At 47.2% G+C, this 26,957-nt stretch overlaps 1 protein-coding gene across 6 annotated transcripts in view; it reads left to right on the forward strand.

Annotated features, from left to right (window-relative positions):
* SLC8A3 (solute carrier family 8 member A3) overlaps nucleotides 1-26,957 on the forward strand; it is a 122,812-nt gene that overhangs the window by 19,596 nt on the left and 76,259 nt on the right. For 5 of the 6 annotated variants that reach the window (XM_075426120.1, XM_075426123.1, XM_075426122.1 and 2 more), the window contains exon 2: nucleotides 966-2,777. In XM_075426120.1, the coding sequence (XP_075282235.1) occupies nucleotides 1,012-2,777 (1,766 nt within the window). In that variant the 5' untranslated portion in view covers nucleotides 966-1,011. Of the gene's footprint in view, nucleotides 1-965; nucleotides 2,778-8,641; nucleotides 8,709-26,957 lie in introns of those variants that run through there. The other variant, XM_075426125.1, reaches the window with a different exon arrangement.

Genomic DNA, 26,957 nt, shown 5'->3' on the forward strand with positions numbered 1-26,957 from the left:
GTTTTTGCGCGGTATTTTAGGCAAGAGATTACGTTCATTTTAGAGAGTATTGGAAAATATATCAATTTCTTAGGGATACAGAGGGAATGTTGGTGGGTACATGCATTTTGGTGGGTACGTGCATTTTGGTCTATCTTCTGGGTTCATGAGCGTAGCTTTTTCTGACTGTGGAGGTTTTCTAGGTTTCTGTGACCTTTTAAAAGCAGGATTATAGATGTAAAATGTGGTTGTCCAGATCACAATGGAAAGGCTAGTGAAAAATGGCCTTTGGCGATTTGCCGAGCACATGAATCCTCTGCCCTATTTCTGGGCTGATATCTTTACCTCCTGCCATGGAGGCCCTGTACCTCAGAAGCTCAGGGGAACCCTAGGACCCTTCTGCAGACTCTGCAGCCTATTAGGAAGGGGCTGCAGAGTTATTGTTAGGGGCTGGATGTGGGGATGGTTTGGCCACCGAGGTACTACGCAATTCGTAACCAAATTATGTCCAACAAATTGACATCATTTCGACATTGCTCACTGGCCTTTAATGGTGCTTCTTGTGTTGCTAGTGATTCCTTGGCTTGTCTTATCCCCTGGGTGGTGAGACAGGGAAGCCTTTAGATTTGGTTTCTTGTGCTTGAAGTGCTATGTGCTGGGGAACAGCATAGCACCATTAGGTGAGTGGCAGCTGAGCACTCAGTACTCCTGTTGCACATGTTGTAGGTCAAGCGTGGGGCTACTGTGTATGTACACACTTTTCCTCTGAGTTACTTTTCTAGCAATTGATCTTCATCTGCTGGGCATGTAAATGCTGCAGTTTGTTAGAGTCCCTGCTAAATATCTTCTTCAAAGTGACAGAGAGACAACCCCTGCATCTCTACCAGTACTCTTCAGTGGTGAGATACTGAAGTGCATTTGGGTAAATGTTGCATCTTCCTTTTGTCTCATGCTTCCCTCCCCCCTCTCTGTTTTGTTTGTTTCAGGTTCTCGGCCTTTTTGGATCTACACAGTGGAAGTTGCATCTTGTGTATGGCGTGGTTAAGCTTGCAGCCTGTCACCTCGGCCTTCCTCCATTTTGGGCTGGTTACTTTTGTGCTGTTTTTGCATGGTTTGCAGGTGGATGCTGGCCTGACGGGAGACTCAACCAGTTCAGTACAAAACAGCTCGTGTTCAGGATCTTTTGACTGCAAGGAAGGTGTTATCCTGCCAATATGGTACCCAGAAAACCCATCCCTTGGGGACAAAATTGCCCGTGTTATTGTATACTTTGTAGCACTGATCTACATGTTCCTTGGAGTCTCCATCATTGCAGATCGTTTCATGGCATCTATAGAGGTCATTACATCACAAGAGAAAGAAATCACAATTAAGAAACCCAATGGAGAGACCACGACGACCACCATTCGGATTTGGAATGAAACTGTTTCCAACTTGACCCTCATGGCTCTGGGCTCCTCTGCTCCTGAGATCCTTCTGTCTCTGATAGAAGTGTGTGGGCATGGATTCATAGCTGGAGACCTGGGGCCATCTACAATTGTTGGCAGCGCTGCTTTCAATATGTTTATCATCATTGCCATCTGTGTCTATGTGATCCCTGATGGGGAGACCAGAAAGATAAAACACCTGAGGGTTTTCTTTGTCACAGCTGCATGGAGCATCTTTGCTTACATCTGGTTGTACATGATCCTTGCTGTCTTCTCTCCAGGTGTGGTTCAGGTCTGGGAAGGTCTGCTCACACTTTTCTTCTTTCCACTTTGCGTCCTTCTGGCTTGGATAGCAGATAGACGTCTGCTTTTCTATAAGTATATGCACAAAAAGTACCGTACGGACAAGCACAGGGGCATTATCATAGAATCAGAAGGTGATCACCCTAAGGGAATTGAGATGGATGGCAAGATGATGAACTCTCACTTTCTAGATGGAAACTTAGTGACTGTGGAGGGCAAGGAGGTGGATGAATCTCGCAAAGAGATGATCCGGATCTTGAAGGACCTGAAGCAAAAGCACCCAGAAAAGGACTTGGACCAGTTGGTAGAGATGGCTAACTACTATGCCTTGTCTCATCAGCAAAAGAGCAGAGCCTTTTATCGCATTCAAGCTACCAGAATGATGACGGGAGCTGGCAATATTCTGAAGAAGCATGCAGCTGAGCAAGCCAAGAAGAGCACCAGCTTGCATGAGGTGCGGCCAGATGAACCTGAGGAATTCATCTCCAAGATTTATTTTGACCCGTGCTCCTACCAGTGTCTTGAGAACTGCGGTGCTGTTCTCCTGACAGTGGTGCGGAAAGGAGGGGACGTGTCCAAGACCATCTATGTGGACTATAAAACAGAGGATGGCTCTGCCAATGCTGGTGCTGACTATGAGTTCACAGAGGGGACTGTTGTCTTGAAATCGGGGGAGACGCAGAAGGAGTTCTCAGTGGGAATTATTGATGATGACATTTTTGAGGAAGATGAGCATTTCTTTGTGCGGCTCAGTAACCTCCGTGTGGTGGAGAGTGAGGAACCTTCGGAGCTCAGTAACTCCCCGTACCCAAAGGCCATATTGGCTTCTCCTTGTGTGGCCACAGTGACTATACTGGATGATGACCATGCTGGCATCTTCACATTTGAGTGTGATGTTATACATGTCAGTGAGAGCATTGGTGTGATGGAAGTCAAAGTCCTAAGGACATCAGGTGCTCGGGGTACAGTCATAGTGCCATTTAGGACAGTGGAAGGGACAGCAAAAGGAGGTGGAGAAGACTTTGAAGACACTTACGGGGAGCTGGAGTTCAAGAATGATGAAACTGTGTAAGTACCCCATTAGTTTTTGTTCCCGAGTCTAGTTTCAGTGTTTAACTCCATATTTTGCATCCATTACAGGTGACTGCTGACAAGGGACAGGCTCCTTTCTTCAGCTTTCCTTCAGTTTCTCTATTTACCTCTTTCAGGCAAGAACCGACAGCAGGATTTAAGAGCTCAAAGCTCTTGTCCCTTCCCTTTTGGGAATGACAAAATGAGGCTTAGAAATACTTGAGGGGGGATAGGAGGAAAATATATAATTCTCTGAGGTTCTGTACTAAACCTAAGAGTTAATGGAGAGTTAAGGTAGAGGGAGAAGAAAAAGGGCAAGCTTTGAATTGGCTGGGCAAACACGGCAAAGCCTCTTTCTGAACACCAAACGTAGAGCGCACAGGAGTTTACTGCAATCCCTAGATGAAAAATTTACAACAGTTGTTCCCAGGCAAGCAAGAGCTGCTCAGTATACATGGGGCTCTAATTTCACAGGAGCAGTGCATGATACCTGCATCCCTAGGCCGCCCGTGCAACTTGCAGGTCCCTGTGGCAGCTAATTCACAGCATAGGCACAGCTGCAAGCTGTTTTGCTGGACTTGTGAAATCTTTCCAGCCTGTATGTCCCTATGGTCTACCCATATTCCCCACATCACCTTCTCTATGATCTCCCTGTGTCTGTTCTTTTACTACCTGTGGTTTTTCCCCTTGTAAAATACCATGGCAATTGGCAATAACGGTCTAAAGCACTGCAGCTCACAGCCTGTCCATGTGGCTCCATGACCCAGTGTTTTCATACAGAATAAAGAAGGGAAGCAGAATAGTCTGCACCAGTCCTGTTAATTCAGCTCTTTTATTGCGTACAAAGTAGCTGATATGAAGCTAGGAAGTAATAAAGACCAGAGAGGCGATAATGTCTAATTGCTTTAAGTACCTGCTGTTAACGTTAGTGGGGAATGAGAAAAATCCCTTAGCTGAGTAGGAAGAGGGAGGGGGTTGTGAACCTGGTGCTAAAACTCCCTAGTGTTAAGTGCCTAGGTTCCTCTTGTTAACACCTAATCACTTGAGCCATCAAAGGAAGAGTTGTGCAGACTTGTAACTGGCATCAGAGAAGGGAAGTCTTTGTACCAAGCCTCCCAATACAGTACCCGAAAGGATGTTAATAAATTAAATGCTATGGAGTAGGGATGCCCTAATTCAATAGCACCTTCTGCCTTAGCCCACTAAACCATTTAATCCAGCTAATATCCACAGTCCTGATGCTTGATTATAAGTACGTGTTCTTCCTGTTAAAGGAAGAGCAGCTCCTGGTTGGCTGGGTTTAGCCACTATCAGAGATGGAAGAGGATCAGCTGTCCTCACTGGGCCTTCTCAGGGAGATGGGCCGTGCAAGTTAGTCTCCTTAATTGAGCTGCAAGCTGATTTTGCTAGAGAAAGTGAAGAAGAATGTCAGTTGTGTAGTTACAGTCTCTTGTGAGTAGACTACCTACAATCTGATGGGTACTACCTTGCTTTAGCCAGGTCTTGAAGGAAAGACACTTTTCTTGCTAGTAAAAGACCCACTGGTGAAAGGCCAGCAGGTTTAGGGTACCAGAGAATAAGCCCATGAGTCATCTTAGTCCAGACTGTACTCCCTTGCTTTCATCTTCCGGCTGATGGAAGACTTCTTTTTGCCTCTGAAAAGTGTGACAGAAGGTCAGAGCATACCCAAATAGTTGCTTCGCTTGGGTTAAAACAAATCACGTTGAGCATGGACCATATGTGTCCTTGTGGGACAGTCTCTAATGAAAATGAAGGCAGTCCAGAAAACAAATATGCATAGGTTGCTTAGTGCTGTGGTTTGTGACCCAGAGAAGATGCCCTAGAGCACAGATGAGACATTTGTGGTGTACTTAAAGCTATGCCCACACGTAATGCATTAAAGAGACTTTCACTTCTGCATCACAAGACTGCTGGGAACAACGCCTGCTAGCCACAGTGGCCATGGAGACCATGTGGCTAGCAGAGATTAATTTCTTTTGAAGCTAGAATTAGTGTAGCTGGCTCAACATAAAACTTAGTCAAACTAATAAGCCTAACAAGGAGGGAGATCATGTCAGCCAGCAGGCTGCCTGTATTCACTACAGGGTTTCATATTAAATCTCCAGGTCTTCTGGGAATGGATTTTTGGGCTGGAAACATGTGAAGGTAGTTTTCAGTAATCAGCCCTTGGCCTTTAAATGCAGTGAACACAAGTCAGTTGCTGTACTTTGCTAGTTCTTCTCTGAGGTGCAGATAGAAGCAGCTGTAGAAACCTGGAAGTAGTAATGGGTGAGTTTAATCTCCTTCCTTTTTTGCTTTTTAAATCTGAATGCAGAAAAATAATTTTGAGTGAATATTTAGGCTGCAAACAAATTTGTGGCAACTCAGGTCTGAATTTGGAGTTCAGACCCATAATGCTACTATTCCAACAAATGCTATCTAGTTTTGGTGAGCCCAGTTTAGGAAGATGGGTGGATAGGGTGTTTGGGGCAGGTTTGCTGACCCAGAGGACAGCATATGACTGACTGGTCATGGTATCACTTGGTACAAGGCTGCATGAAGATACTGGGTCACCAAATAGCCAGAGGGTTGCCTGGCTGAATATTTGAGGCGCTGCCTCTCGAATGCCTTGCCACCGAAGGGGATCCACCACAAGGTATTGACGTCCTCCACACAGTGAAGCAGGGACTGAGAATCCACAAAGCCTGGTACAGAACAGAGAGAAAAGCAGGAAGGCTAAGATGGTCGGTAGATAATGCTAAGGACAGGGGGTCAGAAAGCAGTGAGAAGTTACATGCTCCCCACCTCAGCCTGCTGATTAGGTCCTCACTTAGGAAAGGTGAAAGCTGGACTCTAGTTTCCATGCTGGTGTAGGAGCTGCTCATGGATGGAGTCCTTCCTACCTCACTGCTTTAACCTTGTCATTCTCCTCATGGAGCCACTGTGAAAAGATTTTTGTCTTGTGGAGGAAGGAGGTGAATTAACAGCATCTTGCAAATGTGTCAGACAGTGCTAAGCTTTGCTGTGGCTATGAATGTATGCTAAGGATCCGCAGAACTGCAGCCACAAAGAAGCGCTGATCAGTGTAAATTGGAGTAAAAGCTTCAGTTTAAAAATTAAAAAACTTCAGCTTGCATTCCGCAGCGGCAGGTGATCTGTAAATAGTTTGTAGGTCAGCCTCCTTAAGTGTAGCAATGGCTAGATTAATCTGAGGGGCGCTGGGTTACACAGCATCCTTGAGATTAAACCGTAGGAGAGGCACTGCCATCAACCAAATCCCCAGGGCCAAGGGTCTTCACTTAGTGTATTTTATCTTGTTAAATTTATCTCAGGGTTGTTTTTAAGAGGCTTTCCCTAATATATGTGGGACTAAAAAAACCTGAGTTGATGCAAACGTTACAGAATGAGAGGGAAATGGATCCTGCCACCGTGTCTTGTTTATTGCCTCTGTCATTCTTTCTAGACTAACACGGTCAAAGTTTCCTTACTCATGTTTGGATGGGAGCACCAGAGAAAGCAGGCTGAGATGAGGAGGCTTGAAACAATGCCGTTATTACTGCAGTATGGTCCCATGCGGGGCGTGTGTGTGTGTATGGATGTGTATGGGTGTTGGATAACTATAAATCAAGTCATGTAATCTTGAATGCTGTCATTGGTTGAGAAGGGAATTGATCAGGTCTCAAATATTTGATTATGCTGCCTCTTTCAATGTATTTGTTATTTCTGAACTCCTGCTACAATGAGGGTCAGATATGACCTAAGCAGCTGAAGCAGAATCCGAGCTCTCTCGTTGACTAAAAGGAAAATCTCAAAAAATCAAAACTTAGTTTTTTTTTTGTTTTCTTTTCGCAAGGTGACCAAACACTTTTATTTCCATACAAAATCAATTAATAGAAATGTTAGGTTCTTAGAGGTATGAAAATGTAGAATGATTGATCCAGCTGCTTTATCATGTCTAAGCAATAAAGAAACCATTAAGAGCCAGCAGCAAGAAGTGAATTGGGTTTTAAAGTATTTTCTTTTTGCATAATAAAGGAAACTCCCAGCAAATCATTAAATTTAATTTACATTTTCTATGTTTAAATTGTTTCCTCTGTTTAAAACTGTTAAAATTCATATGGAAATTTGTCTAGGTCTTCCTTTAGTAAGTTTAGGAAGATGCACCAGTTACCAGTAGCTAATTGATATGCCAGCTAGAAAATAAAGTGAAAAGTTTGGCTGTGGTCATGTCACTTGCAGCAGCTATATATGGAGTTAAGGTTTAGGCTAAGAGATCTACTTTGTTGCTTGCCTTTGTTGCTCAATTACTTGCAGGGTGAAGGCTGCCTGCTGTCTGCCCTGAGTCCGTAGTTCTCAGAGTGCTGCCTGTGGCTCAGGAAGGAACCGGGTTTTGAGAGGTGCTGTGGTATTAAACTGGTATTAAATGGCCTGCAAAGCTTCTTTGCAAATTCATCAGGGCTGAACTTTGGTAACGTGGAAGCCTACAGTCACTTATGTCTGGGTGTGTTAGGCAGAGTTCTCGGTAATAGAAGGGCTGTCTTCTCCATTTGTATGGAGACTGTTGGACACAAACATACTAAGCCTGCTTCAGTAGGAAGTGAGATTTTTTTTTTTCTTCCTCCTCTTAGGATTTGGGCAGGATGTTGTGTGCAAGTTGCACATTGCCTCTGCTTGTCTGCTTCTCCCCGGAGAAGCCCCCAGGCCACTGCGTGCATGGCTGTGGCTGCTCCACCCAGTCACCGGGAGGCTCAGGCTGTCCCTGAGTGTGTGCTTAGCTTGGTGGGTCTGGTCTTCCAAAATGCTGCCATGACACCGAGCACTGGAAAGCCACGTGCATATCTTCCTGTTGAGCCCCTCTGCCAGAAGAATGCCTGAAGGCCCATGGTGTGTGCGCTTGTGTATGCATGTGAAGGGCAGAGCTGTGCCAGAGGTGATCCTATCTAGGTCAAGCCCAGGCCAGTGCTGTGCCCCAAGGCGGGTGGTTAACAACTGTCCCAGGCAGCCACCATACTCTCTCCTGCGTGTTGTGCCACCCTGGTTTGGTGGGAAGGTCAGGATCCCTTTGTCCTCCTTCTCTTCGCCTGTCCACACGTGCTTGGACACAAAGGTGCCTGGGCCCTAATCCCTTGCTCGTGGTGCTGCTGTGGTGGCTGTGTTGGCTTCCCCCAGCGGATCTGGTGAAGGTGATAGTGGAGAAAAGTGCATGGCGGTTGTCTGTTTGAAGGATGTCATGCTGAGGGATGGTGTAATTAATTGTCATTTCTTTTTGCCATTCAGCGCTTGAGGAAACTGTCAGCTTAACTTTTTAATTTGATCACCTACGCAGTCTTGGTTGTGGCATTCTGAGGGGAGTGCTATTAATGATACTTAGCTCTTTTGCATGGTGTTTCATCAGTCAATCTCCGTGCTTTGCAAAGGAGATTGAGAGACTTTATTCCCATTTTGCAGATGGGGAAAAAAAATACAGAGAAAGTGAGTTCTCTTCCCGCTGGATTACCCAGCAGATCAGAGGCAAAGACAGGAATAAAACTGATCTCCCTGAACTGCTGGCCTGTGCTCTGTCCAGAAGAAGGTCTGTGTATATCAGGCTTGTAATTTCCTGTTAATCAGGACCACAACGAATTTATGCACACTCACTGACCTCTCTCCAGCCGCCATGAGTCAGGCTGGTACAGGTACAGGCAGTAGCTGCAATATCCCACTATTCCCCCAAGCTGTCAACAGTAACTGTGGTTTCAGATGCTCATTTTCCTAAATTAAATTTTGGTCACACGTGCCCTGGGTTCAGCTGGGACAGGGTTAATTTTCACAAGCAGCTGGTTAGGCTGACCCAAACAGCCAGTCAGACCATGTGATGCCATGCTCAGTATTTAAGTGGGGAGCTGGCTGAAGGAGGGGGATGTGCAGGAGCAAGCTGAGGATCGGCTGGTAAGAACATTGCATGCTGCCTATTTTTTTAATCAGTATTTTTGATGGTTATTTTCTTCTCCCTTTGGCATTCTGTTAAACTGTTCTCATCCCAACCCACGAGTTTTGCCTTTTCCTTCTGATTCTCCTCCCCATCCCACTGGGGAGGGGGAAGGAGTGAGAGAGCAACTGCATGGTTCTTTGTTGCCAGCGGATGCCAAACCACAACAACATGACATGGAGGTGTGCTGCATCTGCAGACCTTGGTTTATTTATATCAGCTGTGATGACTCCAATTAATGACCGAGGTCATAACACAATTATTTCGGTAATCTAGTCTGAACTCTGGTTGAACAGCTTTCATACACCATGCACTTATCCTAAGGCTCTGGGCCCTGAAAAAATTCAGACTAATCAGTGGGACTCCAGGTAATGAGAATTTGTTGTGTGGGGCTGATGGTTTCCGTTTCTTAGGACATGCTTCCTTCCCATTAGAGCCCTCTTGAGATTGAACTTGAAATTTAATCCTCCATACTCTTCTCCAGTTTGTTTCTGTTAGTGGGTAAGCTCTTTCTGGCTTTCTCTTCCTGCACCTTCACGTAAATTTGAAGTTCTTGATTCCTGTTTTAATTCAGGTTAAGGGAAAACAGAAGCAGCTGTCCTCCAGTTGAAAAAAACTTTTCCCCACTATGTTGCCACTGGTGAAAGGCTGTTGTATTTGCTTCTTGCTGTGAAACCCTCATGTCAGTGTTCTTAACAATACTGGTTTCTAATTTACTGAAGTCCTTTACATGCACACAGGCATGCTCTGGGTTTCTGCTGTAGTGCCATAGTGAGGTCTAGGTGCTGTGACCTGTGGGGAATTAGTGTGAGGTGTCAGGTGGCTGTTCCTTAAAATCGGTCTGCAGAAATGTGAGACCATGGCACCATCCTGGGAAGAAGAGAAGCCCTGAGCTGACCTTTACCTTCCCAGATAGTCCTGTTGGCAGGTGTTGGGGGACATACTTGCCATGTGTCCACAAAAAAGGACAAATGACATCCTGTCTTGGATACTGTGACTTCTTGCCCATCAAAGGAGGAATTTGTATGAGTTTCTGTGACAGCATTAAACAGGGGAGGCCTGGGACCCCAGCTCAAAAGAGAGGCGTGTGGTAGAGAGAGACTCTTCAGAGATGGTGTGTGCTCTGATCTAGCAGAGAAGCCTCTGGGAAGCTCACAGGTTCCTGAAGCAGGAGGCCCTAGGAAGGAACATTCTGGGAGGTATCAGAGAGGGCAGTGATATTGCTAGTTTAGAGCAAACACAGGGAAGTTCATCCTTCCAAATGGCACAACCAAATTTTGAGTTTAAAAACAAACAACAGACCGGAACTGACCAAGATAAAATGAGTTTACTGTGGCTTGGATGAACTTTGCCTCCTTTACTTGTACAGACTCGTGCATTACTGCGTGGAGCACCTTTGCAGATGAGTGGCTTAGACATCATGCCCTTTACACACAGGTTTGCAGAGGCACAGATCATATTTGTTTCCCACCTATAAGCAGGGGGAGAAGGCACAGTTTGAATGATGCAGCTTCAGGGTATGAGAGATGTTGGTGGCAAGGATTGATAGACCTTATATCACTCCAAGTACATGCTGGGTTTTTTTTTAACCCACAGTGGGAACATGACTTACAGCATCATTGTAATGTGTCTGTGGCTTCTAACAGGTCACACTGCCAGCAAAGTTTCCCAGTTAAATATGGGTTTATCCTTTCCTAGATGAGATGAGGAGAACAGCAGAGTCTAAAATCTCCCCAGCCAGAGGTTCTCCAGCATGTTTTTGTCATGGCTAAATAGAAGCAGCTGATGGTGGTGGAGGGTGGCAATTGTTTCAAATAAGAGATGACTTACCTGTTGCTAGCAGTGTGGCTTGGTTCTTGTTTACCTTGTGTCAAGATAAAAGGTGATAAGAGAATTTGCTATGCTAGCTGATAGCAGCACCAGGGAGCAAGTTCATCCTCTGTTTAGCTTCAATGAAAGCAGCAGATTTAAAGCTGGGAGGAGTGTAGACTGGTACATATTTACAGCTCTCTTAGCATATGGGCTGTTGACAGATGAGGGCCCTGAAGTCTCTGCCTGGGTGCCAGCACGTACTGCTGCGGGCATTTCAGCTGAAGCCACTCCTGGCGTTGAGCAGGCCCTGGCTGCTCGGCGTGTCGGGCCCTTTGGGTGGGTTGTGCTGGAAGGGCAGCGGGGTGAAAGTCTGAACATCAGATAGGACCAGTTCTTTCTGCCAGGGTTTGCAGGACCTGTCCTGAGGAGGCCAGTGGAGACGTCTGCTGAGCTGCCTTGAAGCCTGAGCAGCCTCACGTGGAGTGTGGTGCAACCCCAAGCTGGACTGCAGTATCTGGAAACCCTCTTCTGGGTATCAGATCCCTGACAGCCTCCACTACATCCTCCAGCTGTCCTTGCAGGTGCTGGTGTGGAGTCCTGCTGGGTATGAAGGGCTTAATGCTCTACTCTCTGTGAGGAAAAGCCGTGGCTCTGATCTCCTGGTCCATCTGTTAGATAGTGGAAGACCTCCTTCAGTGTTTGTAGGTGCTGGGGAGGAAAGAGGCTTTTTCTCTCTTCCCCTGTTTGCCTCTCCAAACAGAGTTTCCAGGAGTAGTTGCTTCTGCCTGTGCTGTGGCTGTTGTGCTGAGCGTGTCGTAGATGATTTATCTGCTGATGTGGCCCTTTGGTACTCTGTGTAAAAGTATGTTGTTAAAGTGAAGTGGGGTAAGAATTACATAAGCAAGCCAAATGGGTCCTCCCCTGATAAAAATCCCCACCTGACGGACGTGCTGCTCTGCTTGTATCCTTTAGAGAAAAAAGCATGATAAATCTACCAATATTTAATGTAGAGATTCTGCTCTGCTTACCTCTGCTTTACCTGTCTTCCCTCCTGGGTTGGTCTCTCCTTTACCTCATCTACTTGAGAGTTTTGGCTTAATACTGTTGTCACCACCTCCCTCAGTAAAGAGAACTGGACCATGATGCTGTTTAGCAAAGATGTGCCAGGACCAGCGTATTGTAAGTGCTAAAGAAGCACTGAGCACTCTGTTTTCTAAGACATCAGAAATGCTTCTTTGTTTTGGGGTGGATTGTGGTTAGCTTAGATAGAAAGAGAAAACTACTGTGAGCTGTAGTGGACTTGGGGAGGGAGAATGTGTGAATTGGCCGTTTTTCCCCAGATGTGTCCCATTAGCTGACACCACCAGAGGTGGGCAGAACTGTGAATAATGCAAAACAACAGGGAACAGACTATCTATGAGCAATAACTGCCTGCCTAGCAGCCGGGCTCCCAGGGTTTGATCAGCTGTATCCTGCAGAGCAATACCTGAAAGCTGTAGCAGGGTGGGGCATAGCAGATGCCTGGCTACTGCTGGTGTGCGAGGCTATAGCACCGTGGAAGCGTGAGGAGCTGTGTGTGCTTTATCTCAGTGGCGACCGTGGTGCCTGTCCTATAGGAAGGTCTTAGTTTTCTGTAATTAGCAAGTTTTTGGCATAACTGTCTGTCTTGCTCTTTTTGCAGCCTGGCAAATGGAGCAGTGCTAGACGTGGGAGTCAGAGCTGATGACAGCTTCAGTAGGTCATTAGACTCTGTGGTGGGCAGCTGGTGCTGGCTTTCCCTTGAGGTGACTGAAAAAAAACAGGCTCTGGTGCCTGATTATCCGATTCTTTGTGTGGTACAGAGCAGCAAAAAAAGGCATAACAGATGTGACATCTCGCCTGGTTTGACAGTAAGTTATAGACAGCAGTGTTGGAGCAGGAGAGGAGAGGTGCTGTGTGGTTTCCCTGGCACACAGTCCCCTGAGGAGAGGGTAAAGAGCAAAGGAGCCGTTGCTTTTGGTGCTGGGAGAGCATCAGTATGTGGACAGGTGGGGGATTTTTCCTCCTTGAGCTCTGTGGTGAGCAGTAGGTCCCACATGTGTCCCTGTGCAGTGCTTCTGGCTGGCCAGGATCCCGAGGGTATGAGGTGCCACGGTACAGAGGTGGCTACCAGAGATTTAAGGGTACCAGTCCCCAGTATACTGACAGCAGGGCAGCTGGTTTTGCAAGCCTGGTGATGCAGCTGCCCTGGGAAGATCTAGTTCACAAGGAAAAACTGTTTGAGTCTGGACTAGAACAGAGAACAAAATCGAAGGGTTGAAATAGGCCCCTGGGAACATTGTTTTGGATGCCTGAGTGGTGGAAGCATGGCCAGCCTCGGGGGAGCGAGCTGCCTTGTCCCGAGGTCGCTCTGGCTGTCTCTGGGGGACCAGGGTAGCTGTTCGCAGCCTGGGTGCGTTTGAAGGCAGGACGAACGGGTAGGCAGGCTGAGGGGTGAACCTTGCCAGCGTGCGCTGTAGCAGCTGGAGCCCCTGCTTGGCCTGGCCTGAGATTATTAATGCCTTGCCTTTAGGGACCGCTTCTCAGGGCCTTTGCTAAGGAGGCTGAGACCTCCCTTGTACATGTAGCCTAGCAAGTGTCACCTCTTGCGGTGCCGTATCTCCTGACTCTGCGCTGGGGAGGGAGCGCAGCACCCACCGGGCAGGGGACGGTGACAGCCCCTGCAGAGGGGTTTCTCCCTTGCGCTGCAGGTCTGTCCCGGGTGGCAGGCGAGGGAGTTTCACAGGGCTGCGAGCTGTGGAGGAGAGGCCCAAGGGACATGTATGCGGCAACAACAAACTTCTGCTAAGGGCACCTCCCTTCCAGTTTTGGGGGCAGATGATTTTTTTTTCAAGCGAACTGCTGCATAGAGTAACAGCCCGCTCCCTGGAGGGTACATCTAATGGAATTAGAGGGTATATCTATCTTGTTCTGGGCTGCAAGAGCTTCCTCAAACCACTGCCCAGAATACTTGTGAGACACCCTATAATTCAATTAGAAGTACCCTCCAGGGAGCATATAATTATATCATGTCTATGAAACGTAATGACAGCCCCCTCGTATCACATGGTGAGCAACTCTCTGCTGCTGCCCAGAACCTTTCACCGGTAAGGAACTAATCTGCTTAGCGCAGATTGAACTCGGCGGTGTACAGCACTTACCCAAATGCTTCTGAAGGGAATCCCTGCCAGCGGAATAAACCTGTTAGCAGCACGTGAGCGTTGCCCCCCCGCATCCCTCTTCCCAACCCTTAGACCACTCTGCCCGAGTCTGCTCACTTCCACCCTCACCATTCTCTTTGACTGGTTTGGTCTCTGAAGCTTCTTAGGAATTTTGAAGGATGGGAAGTTTTCCTTAATCCTTTAAAATTGTCTTTTTGCCCCTTGTTAGGTAGTAATAGCCTGTGGTACAGAGCGTGCTGAAGGAATTGAGCTCTGCAATAGGCAGCGTCCTACCTTCCTGCTGGTATCCTGTAAAATTTTGATACAAGTTGATATGCTCTGGAGAGAGAAATAATCGTAGGGTCTGTTGAAATGCAGCCACCTCTGGCGTGAAACGCAGCATCACAGCATCTGAAACATTTTGAGGCTAGAAGTGAGGAAAACTGAACGTGACCACCATGTAAGGGACTTCCACGGGATACTGAAATTCCAATTAACTCTCACCAGAGGTATCTGCTTAAATCAGTCTGCAGAAAACCAGAGAGGGAGGGCAGGGTGGGGCCTTGAAGTGGCTTTGAGGACCTAAAGAAATCACGTGGAGGAATTTCTTTCCCCACACTAGAAGTCCACTGGGAAATGGTGTTGGCTGCCTCATGGTCAAAGGATACCCGTAGTCCATACAGGTCTGGCGATGCCGTGCCCCCAACCCTCCTGTAGTTCAGCAGCTTCAGACAATTATCCCAGAAGGTTTGTCCCCCCAAATGAATAGTTAAACCTATCTATCTGTCACAAGATTGTATTTGCTGTGAGTACTGTTGTGTTGCTGGCTGTCAGTGCCAAGGTGTCTCACCCGGAGCTCCGGGTGAGCTGGACACCTCTGGAATACAAGATGGAAGCAGGGAAGAGGGCAGGGAAGGGAGCTTTGAGAGGTAATGGAGGCAGTAGGCGAGTGAGGTTTGCTCTCGTTAGGCGGCAGGAGAACACTGTGCTGACCTTGAAGGCAATGGATCTGAATCCCGGTGCACGTCCTTGACTGGCATTTTGGGGTTGAATCACCAAAGGAGCAACAGAGGTGTGTTTAGATGGCATTGTTCTTTCCTTGGGGACAGTTACACAGGGAATCGCTGGCCAGCAGAGCCCTGGTGTGGGTATGTCCAGGACTTGAAGGAGCTTAGCTGTGAATTGCTAAGGACTCTGGAGAAAGGCAGATAGAGAACAAGGTGGTTGTAATGAGAAAAAGAAATGGATGAGAGTTACTTGCTGAGAACCACAGGGCCTTGGTCTTCTCCCCTAATGTGGGGCTGGGGCTTGGTTTCTTGTTGCAAGGCCAGTACTTCTACCAGGACTTCAGTCAGTGGGGGTATCTTGAAGGTGGATTGAAATGTATCTCCTAGTTCATTCTCCACTAACTAGTAGGAGAACAAACTTTCAGCATTGCTGAGGCAAGCCAAGGGAAGGAGGAGCTATTTTCTGCTTCCTGCTCTTTCGCTGCTGTATCTATTTTGCCCCTGCCCTCCCCCCAACAAAAACCCCAAACCATCGAATTTTGGAGTCTACCTCCTCCCACTACCCATTTCCAGTGAATGCTTCAGGTCACACTGGGAAGCCATCTGATCTTTTTCAGGCAGCTCTGAGTATGACTTGGAGTGAAGAGAGAAGCAATATTCTTCCCCCATGCACGTCTTCTCTGCTCTTGGCATCTAGGTATCTGTAATGAGGATCCCCAACTCCAAAAATTGCGGCAAAGCAAGAGATTTGACAGGAAAGAAAATGTTGAACCATCATGTAAATCCTGGTGCCTCTCAAGCACCAAATCTTTGTCTAGAAAAGGAGAGAGACTTGGGCAAACAGTTGTGGCAGGCTCTTCCCTGGCTGCATTAGGATTGTGTTCGCACCACAGCGCTGGAGTGACTCACTTCTTACCTGCATTTGCACAAGGAAATTGCTGTGGAGTAACACCTTGGTTTTCTGTTCCTGGGGAAACTTCTTTTACCAGCTGACTTGTGTTTCACTCCGTCTTAGAAACAGTTACGTGCTTTTTCTGTAAGAAGGTGGTGGGACAGTAGCATGCCCAAGGTTATCTGATCTCCAGTAGACAGAGCATGGAGAGTGCCTGAGGAATGTTAGGGTAATATTATTCGGTTACATCGGGCAGTTTCTTGTACCAGTTAAAGGCGTTTTGTGTTTATATTTCTCCTTTCATATGGAGTGGGGGTCCCAAATTGCTCAACAAATTGGGCAGGAGGATCATTTTGTCTACCAAGCAAAAGCCAGTGCCTGTAGGCACACTGTGTTCGGCAGCCAGCAGCAGTGGTACCACAGGGCAGGGGGTGATTGGGGCAGCGGGGTGCCCGGGTCAGGCAGGTTTGGGGCTGGCACTGTTGGCAGCAGCGTCCCTGTCCCAGGAGGAGGGGAGCCTGCAGTGACTGAGGTGTGAGTGCCTGGGCACTGAGCATCCTTCAGTGATGGGAGGGTGATCAGGGAGCGTTTGTGGTGCTCGGCTGAAAACACAGACTCTGGAGAGCAGCGCGGTTGGCACAGCTGGGATGCAGGGACCCAAAATGCACACTTTCCTTCAGCAAGAGCACCACTACTGTGAAAGTCATAGCCTGCCTTCCTGCATGGCCACTGAGTAGCTCCAGGCGCTGGGGACAAAGCCTCCCTCGGGTGGCCTGTCCAGGGCCACCTCTGAGATGCTTCTGTTGCTGTGCCCGGGTCGGGCACGTCAGCCCTCTTTGGGAGCAGATATAGGTGGGTGGGCTTTATGTCATACTGTGACACTGCTATTCTCACAGCCCTCTCTGAGGAGCCCGCTTGGATCTGAATGTCAGCTATTGCTGCGAGGCTCCTGCAGGGATGTGGTGTCTCACCAGAGCCCTGCCATTTAAAGCATCAACCTCTTGCTAACCCCTGAGCAGCTGCGGAAGCATCAATCTGTTTTTACCTCTTTGCAACACCTGGGCACACTGCCCCTCTCTCTGTCATGTGCACACCACATATGTTGTGGGCAGGAGGTGGTGCCACTGTGTCCTCCGCTCATGCTGCCTGTACTGTCCCCAGTAAGGACCTTCCCCCAGACCCTGGTGAGTCCTTCTGTGAATTGTGGAGCCTGGAGACCCATCCATACAGGTGGCAGTGTCTCGTTCACAGCCTGCTCATGGCAGGGCTTGTGACGTGGGTATGTGCCCATCTCAACTTGTGCGATAAGACATTACTTGCCTAAGCCTTGCTCCAGAGACCATTAGTGTCTCTTAGCAACTTTAAATTGCTTTTAGCCTTGACCAGCCTGAGAACCTACAAGGAAAAGCTGTTTTACAGTAAAGGACATCCAACTTGGAGTGGATATATGTTAGATTGTGCTATTTCTAGGTGCAGATACAGTAGCAGATCATGTCTGACTGACCCGATTGCTCCCTGTGATGAGATGACTGAGTTGGTGGCCATGGAGAGAGCAGTGGGTGTTGTTTACCTTGGTTTTTGACCTGTTCTCCTGTAGCATCACTATAGCCAGACTGGGGAGATACCACCTTGATAGGTGACTACAAGATGGATTAAAAAGCTGCCTGGTCTGTCAGAGTGAAAATATAGCAGTCAGTGCTTTGAGGTTTAACAGGTAGCCAGTTTCTAGTCACAGCCTTGAGGAATCAACATAAGGCCTGAGCAGTTCAGCATCTTATTCCATGCCAGGGATGTTGGGATGACGTGCAGCCCTGCCCTAGTGGGCCCATGGGGGCCGTGGTCCGAGGGGGAGGTTGGAGCGCTGGAGTGTGGGTTGCTGGCCAGAGGGTCCTCGGCATGCAGCAGAAATGGGCCAGCAGGGACCTTGGGAAGCTGGGCAAGAGAAATGCAGGTCCAGTGCCTGGGATGGGGTCAGCTATTGCCCCAATGCGGGCTGGGGGCCAGCTGGCTGGGAGGGGCTCTGCGAGGAAGGAGCTGTGCTGCAGGGGAAAAACTGCTTGGTTTGTGCAGTTTAAACCGAATCCGGATTGAAGCGGTGCGTTGATTTATCAGTGACGTATAATTAGCCAGCAATCAGTGAACTGTATACGGAGGCTCAATATCAGCAACACAATGGAAAAACCACAGTGTTGGACACCTACACAATGCTGATGTTCAACTACGAATTTCTAAGCGCACTTCTGTAACTGACCCCCAGAAGTTATGTGCCCCCATGGTGTTCCCGTCTCAATGGTTGTTGCTGCCCAGGGTGGGCCCTGTGAGACCCCATGGACCTGATGGTCCCTGTGGATGTGAGTCAGCAGCACAACACATTTAAATATTAGCCCGATAAGTCACTGCTACTGACTTTGGATCTTGCAGGCAGCAGCAGAGGTTTATTCCCTGTAACAGATGGAAGCAGCTCTGGACCGCACTGGAATGTCAAGGGAAGATGTCTCTGGGCTGCCCACCTTCTTCCCTGCTCTGGGGAATGTCCAGGCAAAGCTGGTGAGCTAGAATTTCCTACTCAATGTCCATTTTGTGCATTTTTTCTATCTGAAACAGGCAAGTGCTGTTAGATGCTGACCAGTTGAGCGTTTGGTTACTAGACACATAGCAGAGCTTCTGGGGAGAGCACAGCCCTATGGTAGCAGCTTATATCCCAGTCCAGCAAGTGTCCTCCTTGCTGAACCCCCTGGGCAGCGTTAGAGGATGTCCCTTTGCATGGTGGCTATGGGTGATATGTGTCACTTGTTGTTGATTTTCCATCTACACAGCTGTATACAGATGGTGTTGGCTAATGGAAATGGCTGAGGACATGCAGCAGCATACTCCACTGGTCATCTGTTGCTTTGCCCTTCGGGTGGTATTTCTAAATTGTAAGAGGCCGTCCAACACTGAGGTTGTGGGCACAGAAGCAAGTGCTCCTGGGCTATGCTGTTGTGTGAACCTGGCTGAGGCCCAGCAGTGGTGAACCCAGAGCAGGTTTCTCTTCCAGATACTGGTGTTGTAGCAGATTTGGCAGAAAGGGAGAAAACGTGGGACAAACATTCCAGAAATAATAGTCAAAAAAAGTGATAATGATAAGGAGGGGAAAAGATCCATCTTCTTGATCTTGGATATCATGTATTTCATGCGGAGTAACACGACAGCCAACCTGACTGTCTTTCAACCCTAGTGTCTGGTTGAATTTCTTCTTTTTTCTGTTAACATTCAGTTTTAAATAGAGTAGTCCTTTGAGGGCCTTAGCTCAAGCGTCTTACATATGATAGAAACACTCCTGCAGTTAGAGTGGCTGGAAGGAGTTGTGTTAACCATCTCTTTGCTGATATTTGCTGTTTTGTTGGCAAAGTTACTTCCACATCGTTTGGACTCGATTGGTTGGAAGAGCAGAAACCATACAGTCATGGCAGCTTATTTAAAGCTTCCCTTCTCAGGCAGTCCAGGTGTCTCTAGATGGCCATGTGCCATGAGGACGTGTGAGTAAATAGCCGTGAAATTGGGCTATTTACATGAGATTGTAACCAAGGTCTGCCAGGACTGAAGGGCAAGTAGGCACTGAAATATTTAAGTCCCCTATGGAGTGGAAGGACTTTCCTTTCCTAGCTGAGAGGGTGTGGAGACTTCACAGGCCCAGAAGATGAATGTGAGAGAGATTCTTTGGGAACCTCAATTTTTTGGGGGTGATTCTTTGTGAAAAATGGAATAAAATGTCAGTTTAGACCCCTTCAGCTGCACTTGCATTCTTGTTTCTTGCAGTAAGTTGGAAGAACCATAGGAAGCAATGAGAAGATGCAGTAACTGGTAATTTCTGCCATCAGGGGCATTTCCTGCGGTTGTTCCTGTTCTCCCTGGACTTCAGTGGGAGCAGGAATTTGGCTCTTCCATTGGTTTTCTTGCAAGTCTTGCAGCTGTGGCTGCGTAATTCAGTCATTGGAGAGGTTAAATCTCAGTGATAAGTGTTGGAAATGTGACATCAGAGATTAGATGTAGAATCCCATTTTGCTCGTGCACTGATAACAGTATCTTATCAGCCTGCCACTCTGATTACGAACACTCGCTACTGCAGAAACTGAGAGGGAGAGACGGGAAGTGGCTATTGATTGGCAATCAGTAGGGACTGAGCTGCCTTCATTAGCCCCAGGGAAGGTGGCACATTCACCTGCTAATTGCAGCCTGCAGATCCCAGAGGGGATGCTCTGGGTGCTGGGTATTGGCATGGCAGTTTGTTGCGCTATCGGACCAATGCTAGAAGACATCAGTCTTGAAATTAGTGCTTTTGGCACTGGCCCTGTGTAAGCTGTGCCATCCTGTGACAGAGCAATCCACTCTTCAGCCTAAGGTTAGCAGCAGTGACTGAATTCATCAAACATGCCCTGGGAGGATGGAGAACAACTGGGTATTGTACAGTGGGGCTGTCTGCCCTCACTTTTTGAATACTGATTCTTCATTAAACAATAGAGACTTGCGCAGCTGGGAATAGGACCGAGCCTCCATTTTTTTCTTGAAAGAAGCCAGATGGAATTTCATATTCTTTTCTCTTTCTTTTCCTCTCCATATACTCGTATATACATCTTTTATCTCCTTTTTCTCTAGTCCTCCTTCATTTCTCAATTTTGTGTTTTTGCCTCCAAGCGCACCTCTGCTTCATGTGCTTTAAAAGTCCTTGGAGAAAGGAGCCAGGACTGGCAAGTAATGCAAATATAAGAAAAGCTGAGGAACATCATATATAATGTTGGTGTCACCTCCAGTAAGTGAGTTTTAGGAGATTAGAAAGGGCAGACTCTCCTACAGTGCCTTGTACTCAGCATGCCATGGTGGATACAGACTAGGGTGCAGATGGCCCCTAAGTTCCTGGAGACTGAAAGCTGTAATACAGAGGGGAGACCATCACGTTCCCTTCTGCTGTTTCCTGAATTGGACTAGATGCTGGGAGGGCCAAGCTACCTCCTGCCATAGCTAGTTAGCCGTGCAGAGCAAAGAGTGCTGCACCCTGATGCAGGACCAGGAGTGGAAAATTGGGACATCGCTGGGCCAAGCTAAATGGTGTTTAGTGCTTGGTACGTGTAAGCAGGACAGACATTTGATGGCACTTTTGGCACCAGGCAGGGAGCATATCTTTGTTCTGCACTAGTGGTTGCTGAACTGTGTTCAGCCACAGGAACTGCACGAAATGGAGACTGTTGGACACGGCTAATTTTCCAATATAGATATTCATGAATACCATGTGTTACAGCCCTTCCTGCTTTGCTTCTCCTTAGCCTTCCTTTCCACTGTTAGGATTATGTTGACTCTGTAGTAAAAGGCATGGAGCTGAACGTGGCTATGCCGTGTGCCTGTGCAGGCTGCCTGGAGCAGGAGCTGGTCTAGGGTGCTCGCTGAGGAGATCTGCATGGGTACACCTCTGTCCTGTGGTCTCCTGAGCGCAGCTGCCTGGGGTGAGCGTGTGGCGCATCCAGCGGAGGGTGGGCTTGTGTAAAATCCTTCCCTGGGACAGAGCGCCACCTTTCTTCCCTTGCATTCTCCATTTAAACCCAAGAGAGGCTATTTTAAAAAAAATCTCGTGAAGAGAAGGTTCCGTTTGCATGATTAAGTCCTAGAAGTCAATAATGCCAAGCAGAACATTAATTCTGCCCCTGGTGTGTGTAGTTATAAAATGATATTTAATTACACAATTAAAAACTGTTTATTTGATAATCAAATGTACTCCTAATGTCTTCTACACGCAGAGCTTCACATGTGAAACATCTTGTAGGATTTTTGCAGTCTACTGTACTCTCACAAATCTGATTATCCTGATGCTGCCACGTGCTGCTGAATTGACCTTTGCTTAATTCTCTCTGAATTTCTACAAAAATGGTATACATCAGAAGATGCTCCCTTCTCATAGAGAGAGTTATGCTGGTGCAAAGCAGGCAGAATAAAATAGTTTGTCCATCATACACAGGTCTTCAGCACTTCTCAATTTGTGGCACCTTCAAAATATTCTAGGGGGGATATATGAGCCTCTTTAGAAACATCTGACTTTGTTTTATAGTGTATAGCGATGGCATTTTTTGCAGTAACCTTTTGTGAATCCCCCAGGAGCAGTCTGCACTCTACCATCAAAATGGCAGGCTGAAAGCTGCTCCTCTAAGCCTTTTAGGCAAAAATTCCCTTCCAAGTCAATGGCTGTGTGTTATGCCATTCACTGTCCATTAGCACTCTGCTTTGGAGGGTGAAACAGTTAACTTCGCAGCTATTTTAGCTGCAAACTTAGGCGGCCTAAATGTGCCTGCAGCGGTTCTCTCTTATGTGCTCTTACATTTAATTTCTAGTATGTTGTGTAAGAGCAGTGTACTAAACTCTTTTCTCATGAATGACTCTGAGAAGTTCTGTCTGTAATACGTAAAGAGATTTGCTGTACTGAGAGGTATTGCGCTTACCAATATAATGGCTTTGTCGTATTTAAATAATGAGATGTGGTTATGTTGTTGATGTCTGCACTATGTGTAAAGAGAAAGAATTACGTTTGGGTAAGCATCTCTGTCATGCCATGGGACAAAATTAATTCTGCCGTCATAGTGTTCTCTTTGATACTGCCCCTCAATTTGTTTGATGTAGTACATGTGCCAGAATGCTGCTGAGCTAAGACTGCAGGCTCAAGCATCACTTTCCGTAGCAAAATCAGATCATGTATTTTAGTGGGGATCTCTTTTTTTCAGATGGCTGAGTGCAAACATCTTTCTCTTGATTTACTACTACAATCAAGAAGCAAGCACTTATCTTAGCACAACAAAATAATAAAATGACACCCAAATGATACTGATAGGCTGGCATGTAGAAATGTTCTCTGCTGACCAGAGCTGGTGGGGCAGAGCATGGCCGCAGTGTCATGTTAAGAGCTATTTAAACACCCTGTAGCTGTGTCGGTAGCAGCTGTGCGTTTGGAATGGTTGAGTACAGGCTATGGCCATGCTGCTCTCCAGGGAACTCGTGGTGGCTTTGGCCCCTGCTGTGACAATGGACGTGAAGTTTCTGGTAGTTGTTACAGTATTTGGTTCTTAGGATAGAAATGAAGATATGCACAGAAACTGGGGGAAGCTTGAAAAAAGGAAAAAACTGGAGCATGGTGCCACTGGTGTCTAGGTTGGTGACCATGCACTAAGCACAGTCAGACTTGAGTTTTGCAAAACCAGGCTGGGCCAATTGTATTTTTATTGACTGAGGGATTGTCTGCAGACGTTAGTTAAAGTCTGTTAAGTCCTTGGGTGGATGATCTCATTCCTGGGGCCTTACTCTAGCCTAATTGCCTTTGCAGGAAGATTAAGCTAAACTGAACTGAGGTCACGTTACTTCAGAGCATGAGCATCCACACAGGCCTTTCTCTTGCCTTAACTTCCCACTTCTAATTCATTTGGCTTAATTTTCTGGAGTGTCCCAAGGCAGATGAGCCCTTGCCTGTGTAGCTGGATTGCAGTTTTCTTACATGATGTCTGTAGCATGTGTCCTTCCTCCTGCTAAACCTAAAAGATGGGGGGAACAGACAGTCCAGTAAGTCTACAGTCCTCAAAGAAACCGGCAAAGGCCCTTGGAACGACCATTCAGGACTGCACCATCGTACCAGGGCACCCAGCACAACCCCCGAGCTCAGGCAATGGGGGAGCTCCATGGCAGAGCTAGCCACTGAGAACCCAGTACAGGCACAACTTGGACTTCAGCATGACATGGGTCAGTTGTATTGTGCTTCCAGCATTTCCTGGGGAAAAAATCCACCCTTGCTGGTAAAAGAAGGAAATCAGAGCTTTATTATGTCTCCATTTGCCAGAGGCTATCTACTGCATCTTTTTGCCATTTTGGCCACGCTATATGGCATTATATGATGAACTCTTGAAGTTCTAAGGAGAGTAGTTTAGGAAGTGGGTTTGCTCAGTTACTAGCAGTCCTTGTGGCAAGACAGTGGTGAAAGGGTATGTGAGGGGGCACCTAGTCCAACCCAGGACCAAGGTATAAAGGCTGTGCAGTGGTGCTTTGACTGACCAGACTTGGTGAGCTGGAAGTCCTCACAGGACAGGTGAGGCAGCTGCAAGCAGGAAAATCTGTTTAAATCTGTTGCTAACGTTGCCTGTGGCTACTGCAGACCTGCCTGGCTTGTTTGCTTTTTCAACCATTGCTTTGTAGCGCAGAAGGTGGAGGAAGCTGGCTGCTTCTCCTGGCCCGGTCTTGGGTTTGCTGTGGGGAAGCCACATCGCTGCTCTGTGCCTCAGCTTCCCCACATGCAAAATGGGGGTAACATAGCAGCCATTTACCTCTTCCAATGCTGCCTTATCATGGAAAGTCTCTTGCCCTGGGTCTTGTCACTGATCACTGCTTGTTGCAGTGCTCTGTTCCAGGGAGGCCCAGAAATGAGCATCTCTGCCCTGATAAGGGGCATCTAGGAAGAGTCAGAGTGATTTTGAAGAAGACTGGAACAGAGTCAGAAGAGCCCGCTGCCTCAGCAGCCTGCCCGTCTGCAGGCAGGGATGAAGCTGAAGGCATCTGTCCTGCATCTGGTGCCAATAAGGCAGGGCACTGGCTTCAGCAGAGCTCCATGTAGGATGAAGTCCTTGCGCATATCCAGCAGCATGGGCTAAGAATGCAGAGTCCAAAACTCAAGTAAGGCAGGGCATCTTCAGAGTCATGGTCCACACAGGACTGAGCATCTTTTCCTTCTAGGAACCAAATAGGTTTTTCAAGTACATTGATAGAACTACACATTAACTCACAGTTTAGCATCTTTCAGTAGTAATGTGTAAAACTATCCCTTGGCATTGGACTGAAAGGAGTGAAATCACCTGCTGCATTACACCCCTGGGTCTAACGTATGTATTTATATATTAAGCACAGAAGAACATTTTTTTTCAGATGGAAGGAAAGATATTTTAAATTTTGCTTTCAGGATATTGCCAGCTTAGCGATTTCAATACTGTATTTCTTAAAGAAGCTTTTGAACAGCTATCTAAATGTTCCTACCTGTGTTATAAATCTTATTGTCTGTAATTAAAACAGGTAATTCTTGAAATCTGAGTTACTTCTGATCGTTTGCATGAGGTCATGTGCTACTGTGAGGACCTGTACTTTCGCCACTCTCCTGGTACAGATGCTGCCTAGCTTGGACATGTCCACAGGCGTGAGGTGTCTCTTGATAACTGGAGAAAAGTTAATGGGCTTGTTTAGAGAGGTAAGGGGAGAAGAACAGTATTTTCTTCAAATGGAGGCTTGATCAATAGAAGCATTTCTTTGCTGAAGGACTGCATTTGTGCCTGGTTTAAAATAGACAACTGGACAGAGTAAGCAGAGACTAATGTGGCAACTGGAAGCCTTGTGAAAGTCCTGTAGAATTTGGTATGAATTCTCCCCTGGCAGAGAGGGGTCCTGCTCCAGCCTGCTAGAGAGGGCAGAGCCCCTAAGGTCTGCCCCTTCACTGTCAGGTGCTGATGCTGGAAGAGCGCTGGGGAATGGTGCCTTGGTGCTGGAAGAGCGGAGGAGAGTGGAGCCCTGGCTCCTCAGGCTCGGTGGCTGGCTTTCCACTGTGGTGATGGGCTTTTCCCACTAGAGGTTGGTCGGTGACTGTGGGAGAGCTGTCAGCACGATGCTGACTAGATAGTATGGTGCACTTCCCTAGTTGCACACAGAGCTACGGGGGACGTGATGGATACAGTATTTAAAAAAAACAAATCAAAACAAGTTGTCCTGTCTCTACCGCTTTAATGCTGTCCAAGGTCTGGTCTCTCTGTGTGAATCACGTCTGTTCGTGTAGCCAGTATGGGTAAGCTATTCTCAGTCTTGCACAAACAGGATAGCTATGGAAAATATGAAAAATACTGGGATGCCTTCTGGCTTGTCTCTCAGCACCAGGGTTTCCTGTGTAATTACAAGGCTTTTATTGCTGCCGAAAGCAGATGAGGCCTTGTGTGACTCTTTGATCCTGGGCTGGGCTTGCAGAAGTGACAGTTAAATAAATAAATAAATAAATACATACAATACTTCTTTGACTTGAAGACTGAGCCTATTTCATATGGGAACCATTGGGAGAAAAAAAAAACCCCAAACCAAAACCCCAGGAACAACAGCAAAAAACAAATTACAGAGTCCCTCTAACACTAGCCACACCCTGGGGAGCTAAATATGTTTCCACTTAACATTCATAGAGTCTAATTAGCAAAGCCAGGGAGTCATGAAGGAGACCACCAGCCTTCTCTGAGCTAGACATATACGACTTGCTGGCAGTGTTTGGAAGGTCACCCCTTTCCTATGTTTCCCACCCCCAAAACTGGCATAGCAGAGAGCATCTGCCATCCATTTCCCTCTGCCAGGGAGTGACAGGAAAGGTGCACCGGGGAGATGAGAAGCATGACTGATGGCAGCATAGCTGTGCTGAATTATTGCCTCTTGCGTGGGGAGCGGAGATTTGCTTTTGGGATGCTGGGCTCTAAATCATCCATCTCTTTCTTTTAAAGGTGAACTGAAGAGCTTTGCATGGGGGAAGGAATTAACCAGTTATTAAAGAGCACAGTAAGCTTTGAGTGCAGATAGACTCACTGAAAATGAGGACTGAAAATCACTTCCTCCTTTATTCTCTGTCTGATTTTTGGTAGTTGCTTTTGTCGAGTCAACAGTACCGAGTAAATCAGTGTTGGAAAGGGTTACTGTATTTTAGTGCTGTGCTTTCCAAGGTACTGCCTGTTCCCTCCTGTTCTCGTGAAATGCAGCAGTCCTGGAGCGAAGCTGCTGTTGCACTTTGAGATCTTTGAGATGGGACGGGGGGGGCTGGTCAACACAACCCCAGTGTAGACCCACTTCATCTGGAGTCATTCAGGAGGTACAAGTTGGTTAAGTGTTTCTGTGTTGTCAGAAGGGGCAAGATTTGGGGTACAGAATAGCTTTTAACTGAGACTTGTGTGTTGCCTTACTGTGTGGAAATCCAGGCTTGAGTTAAAAGTAATTTCAGGCTAGCTGGTGGCTAACCTCAATCCTGAGCAGTAGAAGAACTCTGAAAGTATCCCAGCCCCAGTGCGATGTTCCACTGTGGAGCTTCCCAGTCTGGGTCAGGAGGCAGCAGGGCAGGGACCCTACTGCAGGCAGGGAGGGAGCCTGTCTTACAGCATGCATAAGAGCAGCAACTTTGCTCTTCATTAGCACCTTCTAGCATCCCTTACAGATCTAACACCCCGTTTTGCAGATGTAACTAAGGCAAACAGGCTGTTTTGTGAGGTTAAACCGTGACGCTTTGCGGGGGAGAGAATGGGACTGAAGCCTCTA

Source organism: Opisthocomus hoazin, chromosome 7 (genome assembly GCF_030867145.1).
Source record: "Opisthocomus hoazin isolate bOpiHoa1 chromosome 7, bOpiHoa1.hap1, whole genome shotgun sequence".
Taxonomy (NCBI): Eukaryota; Metazoa; Chordata; class Aves; order Opisthocomiformes; family Opisthocomidae; genus Opisthocomus; species Opisthocomus hoazin.